Source organism: Parasteatoda tepidariorum, chromosome 7 (assembly GCF_043381705.1).
Source record: "Parasteatoda tepidariorum isolate YZ-2023 chromosome 7, CAS_Ptep_4.0, whole genome shotgun sequence".
Classification (NCBI taxonomy): Eukaryota; Metazoa; Arthropoda; class Arachnida; order Araneae; family Theridiidae; genus Parasteatoda; species Parasteatoda tepidariorum.
Window position 1 is genome coordinate 69,627,686 of NC_092210.1, and position 20,902 is coordinate 69,648,587.

At 30.9% G+C, this 20,902-nt stretch overlaps 1 protein-coding gene across 1 annotated transcript in view; it reads left to right on the top strand.

Moving 5' to 3' along the window:
* Positions 1 to 3,745: 3,745 nt before the first annotated feature.
* The window catches only part of LOC107448188 (putative polypeptide N-acetylgalactosaminyltransferase 9), a 58,516-nt gene continuing 41,359 nt past the window's right edge, over positions 3,746 to 20,902 (top strand). Inside the window, exons 1-2 of the mRNA XM_071183805.1 lie at positions 3,746 to 3,912; positions 12,301 to 12,801. Of these exons, the coding sequence (XP_071039906.1) occupies positions 12,338 to 12,801 (464 nt within the window). The 5' untranslated portion in view covers positions 3,746 to 3,912; positions 12,301 to 12,337. The remainder of the gene's footprint in view (positions 3,913 to 12,300; positions 12,802 to 20,902) is intronic.

Here is a 20,902-nt window from a genome sequence, read left to right on the forward strand (position 1 = left end):
TAAATAAATAGGTACAATATATAAAAACTTTGTGCACTTTATTAAATATAACTTTTTATATAAGCTTTTAAAGTTCCAATTTAAAATTTGAAGTAAAGATTAGCGTACTTTATCCTCTTAGCAACAAAAGCTTTTTTGAAATCTTCTCTCTTAAATCTTTAAGATTCCTTCTTTTCCGATATTCCTTCTATACTTATGTGAAAATATGATTCTTAGTAGCTACTTTTAGTTTGCAAAAATTATAGTTATAGCCTATTTTAACTATATTTTAATCCTCTAACTTTATTCTTTTAGCTAAGATATATTTTAATGGTTGACTTTTGTAACTCTTAAAGAGCTTTGAAACGTAAAATGGTTTTTGCTTGTTATCTATGATATTAATTTATTCGAAATAGTAAAAAAAAAGTTAATTGAATTAAGAATTTATTTGTTTTTAGTTTACTTTTATTTAAAAGTAAAAATGAATTTAACAATTAACAGAATAATAGTTTGGTCATTTTACCTGTAACTAATTTAATTAAAATTTCAAAGGAAAAATTACTAAGGAACTTGAAAAAACTTTCACACCTATACTGTTAATGAACTTGGATCGAGTAATATCCTCAAATTTACTACAACCATATTAAGGGGATAAGTTTGAGGAGATATGGAGATAAGTTATCGTGCAATTTCATCTTTCTTAAACTTTATTACTCGATATGGTGGTTCAAATTGAGAAACACGGTTCAAGTTACAATTTGACACCATATTAAGTTTGATAAAATTTTGTATTGTATAGTTGAAGGTACCGATATTTTAGTCTTATGTCAAAACAATTTTTCTGAGATGTTTTTCATTCAAAGTTCATTACAGTGTCTTAAATTGTTTTACTTTTTAACCAATATTCTCAAATTTACAATGCCAGAACTCCAGAAAAATATTCACTCTCGAAATAAATAAATTAATCGTTTGAAGAAGTAAACATTTAAAAAATGTAGGGGAAAGTAAGTTAAGAAGGAGTAGCTGAGATTCGAAGACCTGTTGGTGATAAACTGATATGGCTAGCATTTGTCAGATTAAATCAAGATACTGATTGCTTAGTTGTGAACTATATACCATTCCTGAAAAATCGTAGATGTATTACTTTTTGTTATAAATGTTCTTTTTTCAAGAAAAAGCCAATTCCCTGGGTACGCATTAACTCTATAGGGAGTTTAGAAATACTAGATTTTCTGAGAAAAAATAGCAGACATTTCTTTTTTCTATGACAATTTAAGAATATTTTGCTTGTAATTTTCATGTGATGTTGTCAAGGCGGCACTCAAGGGAGAAATAGTTACAATTGTTCCAAGATTGCCGAGAGCCCGACCCGACTTTCTTGCAAAAAATAGTCTTTTTTTTTAAAAAATAATATTTCAAAAGATTTCGTTATATGTATAAAAAAAAGTGCATTAAAAAATTCTATGAAACACAAAACCAAGGCTTTCTGTGCTTTGAGGAAGAGGCTTGTTCTAAATTATGCCCTGGAGATCGTAAAACCTTTGTTTGGTCTTGTAGTATGCAGTTATCATCTTCATAGACTGTGAGATACACAAAAACGTACTTTCTCTGAATAGACATTTTTTCGATGGGCTCGGATTTCTGACCCCCCAAAACATTGGGGGGAGGGGGGGAACAATAGCAGCAAATTGGCGAATATGGTCTTCAAAGTTTGGGCAGGAGAGCAATTCGATGATTGGACCTCTTATTGTTAATTTTATTCTTTGCGTATTTCGCCACACGTCGAGAACTTTTCAAACGAATCGAAAAACTTTTGCACTCAACCATAAAATTCGCTTATCCAACAATAATTTCATTCAAACAAAGTTGTAGCAAATATTTATTGCTCTTATTTAATTATAATCGAAAATATTATCGGGGTTAAGACTGTATAGGAACCCAATCCGTGAAATGTCGTCATACGCCGCTAGATGCACTTTCCTATTGTAATCTTTCAGATGCACACGTATAAACAATTCCTAATGAGGAGTTATGATTGTAAGTAGTTGATGAATGATTATAAAGTGATTACAAAAATCTTAGTGTACTTACTAATCATTTTTAATAAAGGGTTATAATAATTAATAATAGTTATTAGTTTTGTATTAAGCCATATGAATGAAGAAAAAGTACTGAATCGAAATCAAGTACGAAAATCTGTCGTATTGTTGTTAACACTAATATTTCTTAATTATTTTTGGTAATAGATACAAATTGAAATAAATTTGTTTTAAAGCTTAAAGTTATGACTAAATTATTAATTGCTAAATATTATTTGTTTAAGAGCTTAATGGAGAAATGTTACTTTTTTGTCTGGAAGATCCATGAAAGGTCGCCATATTATTATTGAAGTCAAATAACTTATGTAATAGTTTCTATTGGTATTATGTTAATTGGTGTTTTAACCCGTAATAATAAACTAATATTGTTAACAATACTAATATTGTTAATTAATATTGTTAACAATACTAATATTGTTAACTAATATTGCTAACAATAGTAATATTGTTAACTAATATTGTTAATACAAAACTAATAACTATAATTAATAATAGTTATTAGCTTTGTATTAAGAAGCCATATGAATGAAGAAAAAGTACTGAATCGAAATCAAGTACGAAAATCTGTCGTATTGTTATTAATACTAATATTTCTTAATTATTTTTGGTAATAGATACAAATTGAAATAAATTTGTTTTAAAGCTTAAAGTTATGACCAAATTAGTAATTGCTAAATATTATTTGTTTAAAAGCTTAATGGAGAAATGTTACTTTTTTGTCTGGGAGATCCATGAAAGGTCGCCATATTATTCTTGAAGTTAAATAACTTATGTAATAGTTTCTATTGGTATTACGTTAATTGGTGTTTTAACCCGTAATAATAAACTAATATCGTTAACAATACTAACATTGTTAACAATACTAATATTGTTAACTAATATTGTTAACAATACGAATATTGTTAACAATACTAATATTGTTAACAATACTAATATTGTTAACAATACTAATATTGTTAACTAATATTGTTAACAATACTAATATAGTTAACTAATATTGTTAACAATACTAATATTGTTAACAATAACACTGAATAAACTAATATTGTTAGCAAGATAGCTACTGTAGGTACTGGGGAAATAAGTTTTTTAGCCACACTGAAAAGGATAAGTACTGTGGAAAATTGTTGATTATTGTAATTTTTGACTATCAGGTATTTACCTCGAGCAACAACTCTTTACCAAATGATACTGAAAATAGTTGATCGTTAATTTGGTGCAATAAACTTCTAGAAACAGATTTTTCTTTATATGATAACGTAAAGCCACTGAGATGGTCAAAAAATAATATTAAGTAAAAAAATGGAATTGTTTTAGCTTAATTAATTGTGTAGATATTTATAGTTTAATGCATGATTTCATTGTATTGATCATTGCAGATTTATTGACTATTTACTTTTTTTCCCTTTCTACGAAGAACGGATATTTAGCTAGTCTATAATATTGTTGAAACATTTTCCTAAATTTTAATTATACTTTAGTCACCATAGTAACAATTACATTAGAAGAGAACAATTTTCGCGAAACACTTCATAAAACTATGCTTTATATTTAATAAAATAGATAACGGGAAATTGATTTCACAGACTCACGCTTTGTTTATGTGATATAAATTTTTTTTTTATGGGTCACTGTATAAACATTATTACTGACATAATCCGGATCATACTGATGAAAACATAACTTGTTTCAGAAAATCTTAACACTTTTGTCGAAGTTTAAAATTAGTGTATCGCTCAGCGCCTAAGATGAACTAGCATTAATCGTAAATATTATTAAATAGTACTTTTAAAAATTTACAATTTAGTTCTTTTCTATTGTTGGAATAATTCAGGTAAGATTTTATTCTATTAACAACTTGCTATTTAATAGGAAAACGTAATAACGAAAAACAGCTTTCCATTGTTGTGAGTTTATTCTTAGCGGCCAGAAAATAGCATAGTATGATCCAGTATTTTTTCTACATTATAGATCCATATTTCTTTGGTTATCATCAGCTTAAAAATATTAAGATATTGTTTTCCTGAAAAATATTTATTTATTCTCACTTTAAAGGTAATAAACATGTGATGTTTATTTATCCTCCTTTTTTACTATTCTACTCAATTATTATGTGTTTGAATTTGATTATTATGGGGGCAGTGTTCTTACAGTAGTAATTTCTGGTATATTTGAGTTTTAGTATTGAAAGAGGAATTACTACTCAAATACATCAAACTAGTTTTATTTAGGAAATGGTTTTGAAAAGAACAAAATATGTCCATATCAACAAAAATTAAATAGTAAACAGCATCTCCTTTAATAAAAACAAAGAGATGCATTTTTATATGGCAATTGAAACTACGGACACTTAGGAAGATGGGAAGAGATCCAATGTTGGCGAGTTATCAATAGATAATATAATCAAAAACAAAGCTAACCACGCGCTATTTATAATTTAGTTACAGTTAAACCACCAAAAATGGCAGTGAGAAATAAATATATCTCTATAACCGAAATATTTTTGTGGTTAGAGGTATGAGGCAACCAGTGACGTACATATACTTAGGTTCGACCCTTGCAAGATTTATAAATGAGCATTATCTCAACACCAATTTTTTAAAATTATAAAAGGAGACAAAAACACTATGAAGAGACACTGAGGACTTTATAATCATTCATTCTATTTTAATTTATATTTATCTTTCTGTAGCTCTATATATTTTTTATTTACTTTTCTTTTAAGTGGAAAAGAAATGATTTGCTTTATTAAATGTTAAGAGAAATAGCGCTTGATTATTTGTTTGTATAAATTCAAGGATTTTTTCTTGTCAAAATTGAAATCAATAAAATGGTGCAGTTAGTAATAATTATGGGTTGCTAATTTAATGACGTCTAATAAATAATCATCTGATTTTAGATTTTTTGAAATAGGCTTTCAATGATTACTTTGAGTGATACTGAAACCAATTTGAATGATACAAAAAATTCTTTCGGCGTAAATTACGTAAAACCAAAGATATTTACCCAGAATCTAAACACGGACTTAAATATGAGTAAATAATGTAACTGACTAAAGAACTAGTAATGTAACTGACTAAAGAACTTTTTAAAAATGCTGATCGCAGAATTGTACTTGTATAATCGCGCCAAAAAATCCGTTTTTGTTCTTGAGTAACGCCAACTTTATTTTTGGCATTCTAATAGTGCGACGACCTTGTATTTTACATACTTCGAAAGATACTGTGAAGTTTAGTTAAAGTTTATTACCAGTTTATATATGAATATTAAATAAAGGCAATTAAAAGTATATTTAGACTCCACCGTCTCTATTAGGAGTTTTCAAAGCAAAGCGTATAGTATCAACACCTCCTAGAAAAGAGTAGGCCTCTGCACGGGTTACCATAAATATCCTTTAGTAGTCCAAACGTAATGACATATGTCGTATTTTCAACCACTGCGCAGCTTAGTACCCCGAACGTAATGACATCTTTCTTATTTTTCGTCTACTGCGCAGTTAACTTCGTCACATCGGACTACTAAATTGATCCGTGCTGAGGCCTTCATACTTCTAGGAGGTGTTGATAGTATCCGACACAATGACCAATCCAATTGGACATTTCAGTGATAAAATATTTGTTCGAATTTTCTAGCATTACACCAAAATTACCCCAAATGTTAGTTATGTTGAAATGGTCATATTTTTGAATTAGGAAGTGTCATTTGCTATAAAAACTGATTTTCAATCCTCAAAAAGCTAGTTAAATACTCTTAAAGAATCACCGATGTCTCTCCAGGAAGTTGAATTGGAAAGCAAATGCGTTTCAGCTGCTAGCTTTGCTCATTTGGCCAGCAATGCTATTTAAGCTATTCAGAACTCATCTCGTATAGATGGTTCGTCAACTGTCCCTACCAAACAAACCAAATGTATGTTGGACAGGTGTAACTAATATAAACAAAAGGTATTCTGGAAAATTTGTAGAGAATTGAGATTTTGATGGTAAATTAGAGCTTGCCGAGAAAGTTAAGTCTGTCTCATGATACCACATATACACAAAGCTGAATACTTGAAGGCTGCTTCTACAACAAACAATAATTATGCTAGCGCTTAACATATTTATTAAACTTAGCATAATCAATTAAAAATTTTACGAACTTATGAGAAAAACCTGCAAATAAGTTAATGTTGATTGTTTTTAATAACTTTTTAAAAAATAGTAAACAGGACTAAAACCTTTTTCATTAACAGTGATGCATAATGATAGAAAATTAAAGTTTGCCTAAGAGCTTTCGTATAATTCATTCTTTCATTTGATCTTTAGAACTGATAGTATAGTAATAAACACTGTAGTGCTTTCCAATAAAATTCTATGTTTTCTCCAACTTTATAAGAAGGTAAATTTTATTATCAGATAAGGTAAATAAAAGACCTTACCTTTATTTGGATGAGTGTCCTCTTGCCGATAACACAGGTTGGACTATATTTGTTCTTCTAGAGAATTTTTATAAATTACAAGCACCTGGATCTTTCATGAAAAGATCGATTTTATTTTAAAGAGAAGAAAAGCAAATACATTTTAACTAATGACATTTAAAGGTGCAGCACTTAGACGAACAAACATATAAGAAAACAAACAGATCAATTTAAAAAATAAATCTTTGCTTTTACATCGCTGTTGCGCCAACTTTGGTCGGCTCAACTTACGATTAAAACTGTTCGTTGTGGTTCTTAATTTACTATTTACTCTCTGTTTTCGTCAGTGTAGTTTCGAAAATTAGTCTTCCTGGCGAAAAAATACCTTCTTGGATGTCGAAGAATGTATTAGTCTGAGGGGACTATGACGTGATGTTTATTTCCTTGTTAAATATTTAAACGTGATGAGACAATCACAGTATTGGACTACATGTTTTCACCCATGTTCAGAAAAATGTATCAAGCCCCATTATTACAACCTGATATGGTCATAACTATCTGCCTCTTAAAAGCTTGGTGTTAGTTCGGAAGTGTTATTTTCTTATTTTATTTTATAATATCATAACCGTTGTTGAACAACCGACCCAATTTTTGGGTTTACGACTACTAATGTTCAACTACGTAGCCTTGTAATTTTGAACCCAATCCAGAAGACAAGGAAACTCCTGGATCAAGTATTGGGAGAAATTTGCCATCGTGTAGGTCTTTTTGATGGAACTAACCAGCATTTGCGTTACATGGAGAGGAAGATCACAAGAACCTCCCACGGTTAGCCTGACGGCGAAGGGACTCTAACCCATGATCCGTCTACCACTGAGGATATTTCACGTCAGTATTGTGGTCGGCGCAAGCCGGATGTGAATTCGTATCGATAAGCCATTGCTGGATTCGAACCCGGTTCACCTCAGTGTGAGGTGAACGCCCTATCTCCTGAGTCATCGCGGCTCAGAAGTGTTATTCAAGCTAATTAAATATGACTTACTTCTGCGGTGATGAACTTAAAAAATTCAATAACAGCTAGAGGGAATTGTTCCTGGTATCTAACGCCACTCAAAATATGCTGAAAATTCTTGTTTTCATAAGCCCTGACTGATTCAATGAAGTTCGCTGGTTGACCAGCAGAAAAAGCCTTTTAAGATTGTACACAGCAACTAAGAATCTATCTATACTTTTTTTTTTCGCTTCGTGGCACTAAGAACATGGATATTTCTCTGTCTAAATTGTCAACAAATAATTCATTTTGTCAGGTTGTCTTAAACAATATTTTAAATAGTGTCCAATAATTAATTAAACCTTATTTATTTTTCAAATATTGATTTTTAAGAAAAAGAAACGGTGCTGGATTCATAGAAATTACAGGGGTTATTGAATAGAGCAAACAAGGGGGCGTCACTTTATAGCATAATAATAATAAAGAAAACACCACTTTTAATTTTAAGAACTTAATTTTAGATAACAATCGACTTGAAAACAATTTTAGAGAATAACTTTTAGATGAGATTGTAACTATTGTCAAATAAAGGTTAAATGAATAATAAGTAACAAAAGTATTAAAATTTTTATTCATTTTAAAGTAAAGTGCAAACTATACAAATTATAAATACGACAAATACAATATAAGTTTACACTAATTATATTGAATGTGCTCGTCTTACTTTATAGATTAAATTTTTATTCCTTGCTTTTTGGTATCATTTCTTGCATTCGATAGTTTAATTTTTAAGAATAATTTTGTATGACTTCTAAATAGAGCTAATCATTGCCCATTATCAAAAGCAAAACAATTATGTCCAATAGACTAATTTTATTTAATTGTTTCACCCTGTGATTTATTTATGACCATTATAAATGCCAAACAAGTCAACTATATCGTAATATTGTAAGTTTAAGTACTATGATACAAAATTAAAAAGATTTAGTATTTTTTTTCACAATATTTGTTGTCAGTTTTCTTTACACAAAACATCTGCTATGTAGATTTCCAACAGACATCTCTATTGCGCCATCTTTAAGACGCAATTTATGAAATGGCCGTTCCTCGGCGTTTATATCTTTATTATTATCTTAGATTTAAAGATATTATCTTTGAAACCTATTCGATTCATCATTTGCATCCTTCCCATTCAACGATATCTTTCCATCATAAGCGGCACTCTGCTATATTCTCTGGCCATCTATTCAGAAGTTGAATGCTTAATTGATTAGCTCGAATCATTAAATGAGATTAATAATACACTCTCCCTTACTAAATTAGCATTTATAGCCATACTAAGCTGCTTCAAATTTGCAATTATCAGGTTCACAGATTTATAAAATATTTGTTAAAAAATTTTTTGAACCCATCATAGGTATATGAATAAAAATATTTCATCTTCTTCTACCTCTTCACTCCGTAGAGGGTATTTGTGGAGACTCTCCCTCTCATCCTCTTGGTAGTCAAGCACTTATTTTCTAAGAAGCATGGGAAAATGTAAATTAAAATTTGCATTTTCTCATGCAACAATTTTGTTTTTCTTCCAGTTTCCCAAATGGCAATGAATTTACAATACGACCCATAAATAAAAATTTACTTATTTATTTTGCACTTAATTTAAAGAAGAGTACTTAATTTCGATTGCGAATTATTTTCAGATTTTCTCTCTCTCTCTCTCTCTCTCTCTCTCTCTCTCTTCAAAATCCTGGGTGTTTATATTTTATAAATTATAGTGTAGCTATCTGAGTTTCCTTTTTCACTTTGGCTGTTAGGAAACTGAGATCTAAATTTGTAGTCACAGTAATTGTGCACGACTTACTGGTCTGCATTGTTATATACTGAACTTCCAATGGNTGGTCACTTTATGAAGACTATTTAAAAAGGACTCTTTAAATAAAACTTATAGAAAATGGTCACCTTACTCAGGTGATCACTTTACCCAGGTGGTCACTTTTACAGGTTCCACTGTATATATATATATATATATATATATATAATAAAAATCATGTTTTGTTTAACAAAGTATATATTAAACATTGTATTTTTTTATTTCAATGAGATTTTTTATATAATTGTATTCGCGTTTAATGATCAAAACTCAGAAAAAATGCGCAAATAATACTTGGTATTATTTTCAATAATACTGCAATTAAAATTCTTAATACCACTAACAATACAAATTTTAATATTGTTATTTAATTATTGCAAACTAATTGCTGAATAAATAAAGTCAATTATCAAAATCAAACAAAATTTTTTTTTTATTATCGAACTTAAAAACATTAAGGAATCACAAAGACTGAGAATTGACTTGTCGAAAGAAAAGGATATTAATTTACGTCAGAAATATTTTCCATAATAAATTATTCTTGACAGAACAAGTCTTTATTTTTTATTTTCAAGTAGATATCTAATTAAGTTTTAAAATTACTTGCACTGAAATAAATGTGGATCAAAATTAAATGAGTGTAATTAAAACGGATTTATTGATGGTAAAACTGCTAATTTTTTTACATACTAAAATTATATGAAATGAATAATAAAAATAGAATTCAGAAGTCAGATTCTTATCTTATTATTAAGCTCTTAAAAAAGAGATAGTATTTTGTTTTTAATTTGTTAATTTATGTCTTGATTCTACGAATAAAACATTTATAATCAATGAGATTTGATATCAATGGTTTATTATCACAGCTTTAAGTATAATATATTAGTTAATGGAGTACTGTAAGAATAATATTTTTAGATAAATCTATGATTAAAAAAATGTGTAATTCAAATTAATGATTTTTTAATAAATATTCTTAAAACATGCTAACTTAGCTTTTTATTTTTTTTTACGCTTTCCGAAGCCGTTCTTAGGGATTACCCTCCACACACACTCACAAATCGGTAAAAATTGAAATTTTTAGTACAAATTATTTCCATGACATTAAAGTTGAAAGTGGAAAAAAAGTTCTATGCTCCTATTTTGAAAATTACACTGCTGATATAAAGGATTATTAACTGAAATGAAATTAGACAACATTTGGAAACATAAATTATAAGAACTCGTAAGAATTAAATATCCAAGGAATAGCAAAGATATATCCAAGATTTAGTAAACGTAAAGAAAAACTTTTAATAAAACTATTAATCTGTCCGGAACTTTTGGCGTCCTGACTCCTAAGCAAAGCCTTGTCATTCATAATTTATGTTAAATGTTTCTTCTTCGAACTAATTCAATTTAAAAATCTTGAAGGAAAAGGAGTACTTATAATGTAATAGTTTTATAATTAGAATTATGTTACATTGTACTCAGAAAACTCCGATTCCATGATTTAATGTAGTTAGGCATGAATAACCATTATTTCAATTGATTTTTCAAATGATAAGTATTTCGTTTAAATATTTACTGATATTTAAATAACCGATCCAAGTGCTAGAAAATAACGTCAAAATCGCGTCAACTTTTAGTAATACAAATGGATGTATACCAATTTCAAGTTTTAATTTAACCTTTCAAAATTCACTTTTGCTTTGAGCAAAAACGAATAGTAGGAAAAGGAAGTATTTCAGATATGAATTTATTCACAATTTCTTTTTTATTATTGTAAACAATAATTTATCATTTCAACTTTATGTAATTGATTTCTATCAAATATTGTGGAAAGTTTTGCTTTCATTTAAAAGTTGGTATTGGGTCGAAAAACTTTCTTAAATGTAAAGCTCAACTTATATAGGGTGTTGGCAGTAACGTTTTTTGAGCTCAGTGCTAGCACAAAATAGATTAGTGACGTAAATGTTTGACGTCACATCATATGCTAAATAATACAGACGTCTTGTTGGGACATCCGTAATTAGCGTACATTTTTAAAAATTTAGTATGAGTGTAGGGATCGCAATACCATACCCTTCAATTGTCGAGGCTTGAACGAAATATTTTTCTCAGTGGTAGTGAACTAAAACAGAAACTTTTATAACAAATAAAATTTTTGAAGTTATACTTCTTATGCGACTTCCAACAAGGGGTTGACGAGCACCAGCGAGCAGGGGGCGAAGCCTCCTAGTATAATTTAATAGGGTAGTATTTTTTATTTTCAAATTTAGAGGATAACAATTGTAAAAAATTAGTGAAAACAATCCCACGGAGAATGCGACGGATTTAAGGTTATGTCAAGGTACGTCTTTTGTGAATATCAATTGATTGTTTCTCTTTTGAAATTACTTTCGCATTCACATACATTAATAATACAAATACATTTCTATGGCGAGACGATAAGGCTACCACAAGCACTTCCACTGGTTCAAGAGGTCCACGAGGGAAAAATGCACACTATTATCGTGATTACAGAGCACGGTAGCGAGAGGAGCAGGAAAAAGAGTCGCTGAATAGAACTAGTGATCCATCTACGACTGCTGATTCTTCTACAATTAACGTCGCAGGTTACGAAGTTTAACTTCGTCTGCGCGGAGGGACTCCTCGCAACTTTTTTTTTTAGTAAACTTTTTCACATCTATCTTTTTGACCCTTTATATATCTGCTTAAATTATTCATATATTAATTATTAATTGTTACAATTATTGATAAAGTAGGACATAATTCTCTTAATTGTATTATTTTTACTACCGCTAGGAAATTTATTTTCTCAAGCTACAGAATTTCTGTAGTAGTTGTAGGGCATGCGCAGTATGCTCAGACTTTGATACCGGAGCTTTTTTAATTAAACTCCATGAAATTTCTTAATGGTGCTTTTATGGTTAATTAATCATAAAATGGGTATAATAAAAAGTTATAAATCAAATTACATTTTCAGACTGTCACACTGGGAGTTATATGAGTCAACTCGGCTGATGTCTCTCTCCATATTTCAACCCAGACGACGACCATTTATTATAAAAGTTTTAATCTTCATCGCAACTGTCTTCTTCTTCATAGTTATATTTTTGACTCACTCGTTTGTTCACGATGTAAATAGACAAAGTGAGCTAAAAGCTAAGGAACGCTTCAAGCAAAATCTACTTCAGTTGAATGCAGTTTCTCTGAATGAAAAATACAGCACAAAATATCGGAAACTTACTGATGAACATGTTCCCATAAATGTAAATGTGCCTCATTTTGAAGAAATGCGCCTGAATCTATCACTATTAAAGGATTATGATAAACCTGGTGAATATGGGAAACCTGTTATTCTAAATGACGTATCAGAAGTAGAGGAATACGTAATTGCATCTGGATGGAGAAGGCATGCTTTTAATGAATTCGTAAGCGATAGAGTGTCTCTACATCGTCAGTTACCGGATGCTAGACCAAAAGGGTAAGTTTTCTTTTGCATATTAAACTGCTGTTTGTAGAAAATGCAACACCATGAAGGAATCATCAGAATCAAATGAAATATTATTTTAATAATGGATATAGGATATTATGCAAATTAATAAAGTTTCAGAGCCATCGCGCGTGCGTGGCGCGCGCAGCGCCCTCTGAATTGATGCTGAAAGCGTATAAATAAAGTGCTGTAGCGGGACGTTGAAAATAGTCTATGATTATTTGTTAGTGGCAAACGTTTAGTGAGACCTGAGTATGCCTCCACGACGGAAGAATAAGAAATTCAAGCAACTTACGGAGTTTGAACGAGGGAGGATAATCGGCCTTCGAGAAGGAGGATTTTCCTATCGCGCAATAGCAGCTCGTATGCAGCGGAACAGTTCCACAGTGATGCGAGTTTGGAAGCAGTGGACCGACGAGCACCGAACAACTCGAAAAACAGGCACTGGACGACAGAAGGTGACGTCAGAGCGCGATGATCGACACCTGCTCCGCATGGCGGTGAATGATCGCACAGCTTCCTCCAGGCAGCTGGCAGCACATTGGTCTACTGCTACAGGTGTACAATTGTCGGCTTCGTCAATTCGTCGTCGTCTGCTGCGCCGTGGATTGCGTGCAAGGGTGCCATTATACAGGATTCCCCTCACGGCGGATCATCGACGGCTGCGTCGGCAGTGGGCTCTTGAGCACAGAGACTGGCGAGCTGATTGGCACCAAGTTGTCTTTTCAGATGAATCACGCTTCAATTTGTGGACCCATGATGGCCGTGTTCGTGTTAGACGTTATGCCGGTCAACGCTGCCTTCCTGAGTGTATTATTGAACGACATAGTGGTCGAACACCCGGAGTTATGGTCTGGGGTGCGATTTCGTATCATGGACGATCCAATTTGATACGAATTGAGGGTAATCTCAATAGCAACAGATACGTCCGTGAAGTGCTACAGCCCGAAGTCGTTCCTTTCCTTCAAGGCATCCCTGGAGCTATCTTTCAGCAGGATAATGCACGCCCACATGTTGCGCGGACTGTTAGAGACTTCTGTTCAGCACAACGCATGCAACTTCTTCCTTGGCCTGCTTATTCGCCGGATATGTCGCCTATTGAGCACGTGTGGGATATGGTTGGTCGGCGTCTCACTCGTGATCCGCGTCCTGCAGTTTCCAAAGACGAACTTTGGTTGCGCATACAAGCGATATGGAATTCTCTTCCTCAAGCAGATATTCAACATCTGTTTGACTCCATGCCACGTCGTATAGCAGCACTTATTGCAGCGCGTGGTGGCTGCACCAAATACTGATTTCGGACGCTTAATTTGTTTCTTTTGTTTTGAAAATTTCATCATTTATTTGTATCAGTACAAGTCGTTTCTGCATTAAATTTCATTTGATTCTGATGATTCTTTCATGGTGTTGCATTTTCTACAAACAGCAGTTTATAAATGTATTGAGTTAGCAGCAAAGTTCTCATTGTTTTCTTTATCCTTAATTTTAAAATTCTGGTGCCATTCATGGATTTTGGCATAATGTTTAGGAAAAGAATGTTTTGCTTTAATAAAATGTATGTTTTAGTTTTTTTTTTCAAGTTAATTTGTATTGATTTTCAGATCATTGATATGAAATGTCAAGTTGATAAAAATGAGTATTTCCTGTACTTCCTACTTTTTTGCTTTTAAATAGTGGTACTAAGTCCGCAAAAACTGCTAGTGACATTTGTTTGTGCTTTGTTGGAAGGGGGTGCAATAGCTGAAATAAAAACACTGGTGATGCTTATGCCTATTTTAAAAATTAAAAATGAAATTTTGTCTTCAAAGACTTATCGTTCTTATCGTACTGTTGAGTTCGATGAAGAGTAAGTAAACAACACTGGTGAACAAAATTAAGAGATGGAAAGAATTTTCGCACATTCATTCGCACATGCAAGATACCCGCTCACCTCTCCATGTGCTTGACAATGGTTCCGTGAATGCCCAGAGGTACAGTCAGTAGGTCCTGGAGCCATATGTGCGTCTTTTCAAAGGCGCTGTTGGCCCTGAATTCATTTTTATGGACGAGAATGCGTGACCACATAGGACTCTCATGGTTGATGAGTATCTGGAAAGCGAGAATAATCAACGAATGGATTGGCCAGCCAAATCCTCTGACCTGAATCCTACTGAACATGCTTGGGATGCTCTTGGGAGAGCTATTGTGATGCGCCAACCTTCCCCCAGAACCATTCTGGAGTTAAAAATTGCTCTGGTGGAAGAATGGGAGGGTCTTCCACAAGTCCTCCTTAAATCCCTTATTAACAGCATGCATACTCGTTGTGCATGTTGTCTGTCTGTCATGGGTGACCATACACTATACTAGAGGCAAGCCTCACTTTTAATGTCATCTTTTATCCTTAAGTTCAGACTACATTGGATTTATTGGGAATAGGTCTTGCCAGTGAATGGCACTTTCATTTTTGTTTTGCATACTTTATTATGATGGTATAAGCTATATCCATACCAAATTTCATTTATTTATATTCAGTATTTTTTGAGATATTCGGGAAAATGTCTTCCATCTCTTAATTTTGTCCACCAGTGTAAGTTTGGCAGAAAAATTTGACTCAAACGGCAAGAGAACTGAAAAACAAAATGGTGAGAACTTAGTTGTTAACTAAATATAATATTTTTTTTCAAAGATCTCTAATAAATGATTTGTTAATCAGTGATAATTTAATAAAACAAATATTAATCAATAAAATGTTATTCTCTATCGACGCAACTAAACGCCACTATTTGACATTTTTTCTCGACTGTGGAGAAAGTGGTTTTCATTCGCTTCTGTAAGATTAGCTGAATATATGTTGTTCGCAAGGGGACAAAAAAATTAATAAATCAGTGTGTAAAAAATGCTACTAAATCATCATGCAAACAAGATCTAAATATTTCATAATCAATAAAGCTAAAAAAATACATTTCTTTTAATTTATAAATATAGTTTGTCCTCCCTGTTGGATTTACTTTGTTAGTTTATTAGATTAAGCAAAAAAATAGATGTCCATCATTTCTAAATAAATATCATCTGTATTTAGTATCATTTGATATGATGCTGATGATGATAGAGAGTTTGTTGCCAACTTATGACAGGAAACTTTTCATCTCTGCTTATTATTTTCTCCTCTACTTATCCCTTTCGAGAGGCAGTCTTTCCATAGTATCTATACTAAAACTGTACAGTGTTGGCGCTGTTGTTGTTGGTACCAAATGTACTAAGTGTACTTATATTAGTATCTATGGTATCTATATATTCTGATCCATATATACTAATCCATATATACTGATAAAAAAGCACAAAATTACATTACCAGTAAGGCTTACATCCAAAATTAATTTCGCATCATTAGTGTCAAAAATAGTTTAGCGACTTTAAGCTTTTCTTCAACGAATTAGTACCATTTTCTAACTACTTTTAGTTACATAGCTTACTTTTTACTTAACATCAGCAATTACTAAAATTCATTAAACGTCATTGGCGCCAATAATAGCATGGCTATTTTTTACCGTTCTCTGAAGCAAACTAATATCTTAATCTTATTTATTATTATATTTTATTATTATTACATTTCATTGTTATTATTATATATTTATATTTACGGAATTAATTTTATTTGTTTCACGAAATAAACTTTTTAGTACATAGCTTGTACTTTTTATTTCTATCAATGAACAAAAATAGTAAATAAAATGCAAGAAAAATACAGAATAAAATACAAAATGTAATCTATAAAGCAATTAGCGAATTAAGTGAACTTACATGTTTCGTAATCTTTCAAAAATGATTTAAAATATTTTTGTAATAGGTTGCCAGATTATAAAATGTGAAAATAGAAGCTTAAAGAAAATAGAAGAAAAAAGTCCCGCAGTGGACAGATCGTTAAGACACTATTCCCAGCAGATCATCGAAGTCAAGCATCACTGGCTGCGGTCAGTGTACGGATGGGTGACCACTTGGATCAGTCTGCGTAGGGACCGAGGGTGTGCGGTATTAGTCCTCGTTAAACTGTTCTACGGTAAAGTGCTCGAATTCGCTTGCAGGTCTTCGGGCTACCGAAGCGCGGGTACCATCCCCTCTGCAGAGGATCAAAATTGTGATGGCATTTCTTCGGATCATCCTCAGGGATGCTTCCCAGATCATCACCAATAGCTCATTGAGCAGCTCTAGTACGACGTAAATGAACTACAACAACAAGCTTAAATAGAAGTTAGAAGAGTAAATAGAGCAATCTCCTTATGGTGCGTTCTTACTGCAGTGCAACAAACAAATCAAACTTTCTTTAGTAAGAATGCTCCATAAAAAAGATTCCTCCATTTGCGCTTCTATTTTAATATTTTTTAATTTGGCAAACAAAAATATTTTAAATCATTTTTAAGGGAGTCCGGAACCTGTAAGATCATTTGAATTCGCTACTCGCTTTATAGCTTACATTTTGTATTTTATTCTCAATTTTTCGTGCATTTTATTTTTTATTTTTTGCCATGTTTTATTTCGTATATTTTTTACTCTATATGTTCTACTTTCGTGAAAAATTTTGTCGGGTGTTCCTCGCACTATTGTATTGACATATTTTGCTTTGGCTGTATTAATACAGTTATTAGAAATCACTCCTTTTCGTGGAAATAATTGTGTAAGCTGATAACAGAATTATATCTTTCCATTAATCTGTTTACCGTCATTTCAATAATTAAAAAAAAATTTTTTTTAAAAAATATTTTATTTTTTAAAAGTTATTTCTTCTTTTTTCATTACTCTTTATTATATTACTTTCCATGTTTTCTCTCTCTCTCTCTCTGAATATATATANAAACTTGATAAGAAACATCTGTTTTAAGCTTATCAGTTAATATAGAAAGACTCGTATGAGAAATTCTACATTACATATATATATATATATATAAAGAGACAAAAAGAAGAAAAGAGAGATAAATGAAGAAATATGACATGCTTATTCACGAAAGAGTTTTGCCATCTAAACTTTCCAGCATACAAAGATAAGCGTACAGATTGGATAAGCGGGAATCAGGATGTAATAAAAACTATCATAATAGTGACAAATTTAGAAGTAAATTTTATTTCTAATAGGCATAAAAATATTGATAAACATTATAATAATTAACCAATGAAAAATTTTGTTTTCTCCTGAGTGGCTAGGATACCGATAATTTTAACCATCATGTATTTAAAGGTACTTCCAGTTAAAAGGACGCTATACCGCTGAAGAACATTTTCCTCAAAAAATTTCTTTCTCCTGCATTATTAATTTAAAATGTAGAAAAAGCAAGCTCAGACAAACCTAGAGAAGGCAACGAAGTTTCAAATACTGAAAAGAAAATGTCTAAATATACAAATGAAAATAAATTATGAGATGATAACTTAGGATTACGCAACGGAGTTCTCTTCCAAGAATTTGTTCGCATTTTAAAATTTTGCATTTTTTTCGGCAATTGACACTTCATAACTTACTCGTGGTTTGTCTGAACTTACTTTTTCTTCTTCCCTTAAATATTAAATTATTAATAAAGGAGAAAAAGAATTTGCGAAGAAAATTTTCTCCTGAGTTATGGCGTCCTCTATCATGTCTTATATACTAGTGAATTGGATGATGATGACTGACGGGAACTTTTTTAGTTCTTTGCAGTATTTCGCTTATAGCTCGCTTATTATAAAGTGAGATATAGGATGAAGTTTTCAGAAGGTGAGTAGCTTTTAGGAATTGCAGAAATGATTGTAGTCTGTGATTGTCTGTATCCATGAGTGATGAGAAAGACAGAGACGCGATGTCAAATCGTCTTCTGAGTATGGAGCGCTGTTTAGTGAATTGGAATTGAATAATTGCAGTGGTAACTACGCTATAAAGATAAAGATAATAATATCTATTAAAATAATAATATCTTCCATAAAGATAATGATATCTATTAGTTTGAAAGATCTTACTTACAACTTTTCTTTTTCTAATTTACAAAATTCTTTGTTTCGATCTTGTGAAAGCCATAATGAATAAAATTTCAACAATTAGAAAGAAAAATTTACGTTATTAATATTTTGTTATTAGATTTCACAACCCTGCTTTTGGAATGGAAACAAAATCTTTAAATTGTATCAAATATAATCAAATATGGTATGAAATGTAACCTTATCGAAATAAAGCTATATTTCATAATATATTTGATTATATTTGATACAATTTTAAGAATTTGTTTCCATTAAGATTTTAACATAATTAAAAACTACAAATATAATTAAACTCTTGATAGAATTTTAAGAATTTGTTTCCATTAAGATTTTAGCTTTATTAAAAACTACAAATATAATGAAACTCTTGATAGAACTATTTTTAATTTGATAAATATAAACAAAAATTTAGGGAAATTTAGTATATACAATTATGAATGTCATTGTGAAGAAGAGAAACATTTTGAACTTCTTGATAAACATATTAATAATACTGGTAATTTAAATGTAATAGAAAACTTAGAACTAAGACACTTAATGATAAAAGGTACAAAATTTGGATCCATTTTCCATAAATCAATTATTAAATTTCGAAAATACTTTCTTAATGATCTCAATAATTTTTGTTTAAAGATATCAAATAGATTCTCTTTACCTTTAGGTATATTAACATAATTTAAATAGGCGTTTTATTTTTATATTGAAAGCTTAATTTTTAATAATGTAGAAAAATTAAATAGCAGTAACAATTCAATTTTTTTTCTAAATTTGATCGAAAAATTAAGTAACTTTAAAGGAATTTTGTAATTACCCCATAGACAAAGCTAACAATAACTAAGCAGTCTTCAGAATTTTTTTTTGAACTTTTGAATAAGGAGTTAAAAATAGTACAAATTTTAAGTTTGGTAATTTAAATAATAATATTATTATTTAAAAATTTTTAGCTCTCTATAAGAAGGTTAAAAATTAAAATTAATGATATGAAATTTCAATACTTAAGCATCAGTTTAAAATTTCACAAAATTCCGATTAAATTTAGAACAATGATTAGTGAATCTACTACTTCCCTAACTAGAAAAAGCCCTATTTACTCTACTTAAACAAAATTGTTAACAATATAATTACAATAACAATAACCGTTTTTTCTAGGATGTTCACTAATAATGAACCTATTTTTAGAATATATTGAATAAAGTAAAATTAATTCTGTTGCGACTTTCGATTTTTAAGATCACTTCAACAACTAAAAGATGCTCCAAACTAAAAGATGTTCTTTTAACTCATTACTATGATTCTAAAAATATACTTAATTGTGATAATTGGGAAATTCTAATTAATATTTGCTTTTTTTATGTAATTATCTTTTCAATGGAAAACATATTGCCCTGTTACGGTTGGGTATAAAAAATGAAAAAGTAGCCTATAAAAAAACAACTGAACTTGGAAGAAATATGGCCGAATCATAAAAAGACAATTAATACAATTACGCATAGTGTCCGAATAACCCATATCTAAAAGAGAAACAGGAAAAAAAACAAGTATTTACCTTGAGTTATCTTCTAGAAAATCTATATGAATAAATCACTCAAAGAAAGATAGTCACTTTATAAAAATCCAATAGTTCTTTTTATTAGGTGGAGCCATGTTGAGAGACAGTAAAAATAGTGTCCAATGGTGGAGTAGTGGGTGAAGGTCAGGAGATTCAGTGCACAGCAAATTTTTAGATGAGATTTAGACGACTGTTGGTTGGTGATGGATCATTTTCGTAGTTTACTGGAAACACCGGTCTTTCCGCACAAACAAATCGGTTGGAGCATTTCCCAGAATTTCGGATTCTTTGGTTAAAAAAGCAGGAGATATCCCGAGCATAAAGCTAGAAATGACGGTGAAGAAGTCCATCCATGGTGGTGTTTTGGATAGCTAAGGCGTCCCATCAATATCATAATAAAAGCAGGAGCTTTCACCATCAGAATTACTTCGTAGACATTACTTAGTAGACATTAATCCGAGAAAATGAAAAAGCACAGCAGGAAAAACCAACATGGCGGTAGACGTGACGCCATCCTAAAAAAATGTTCTCTTCCTCAAAAAAGGAGGAAGGGGGAAAAACGTACTG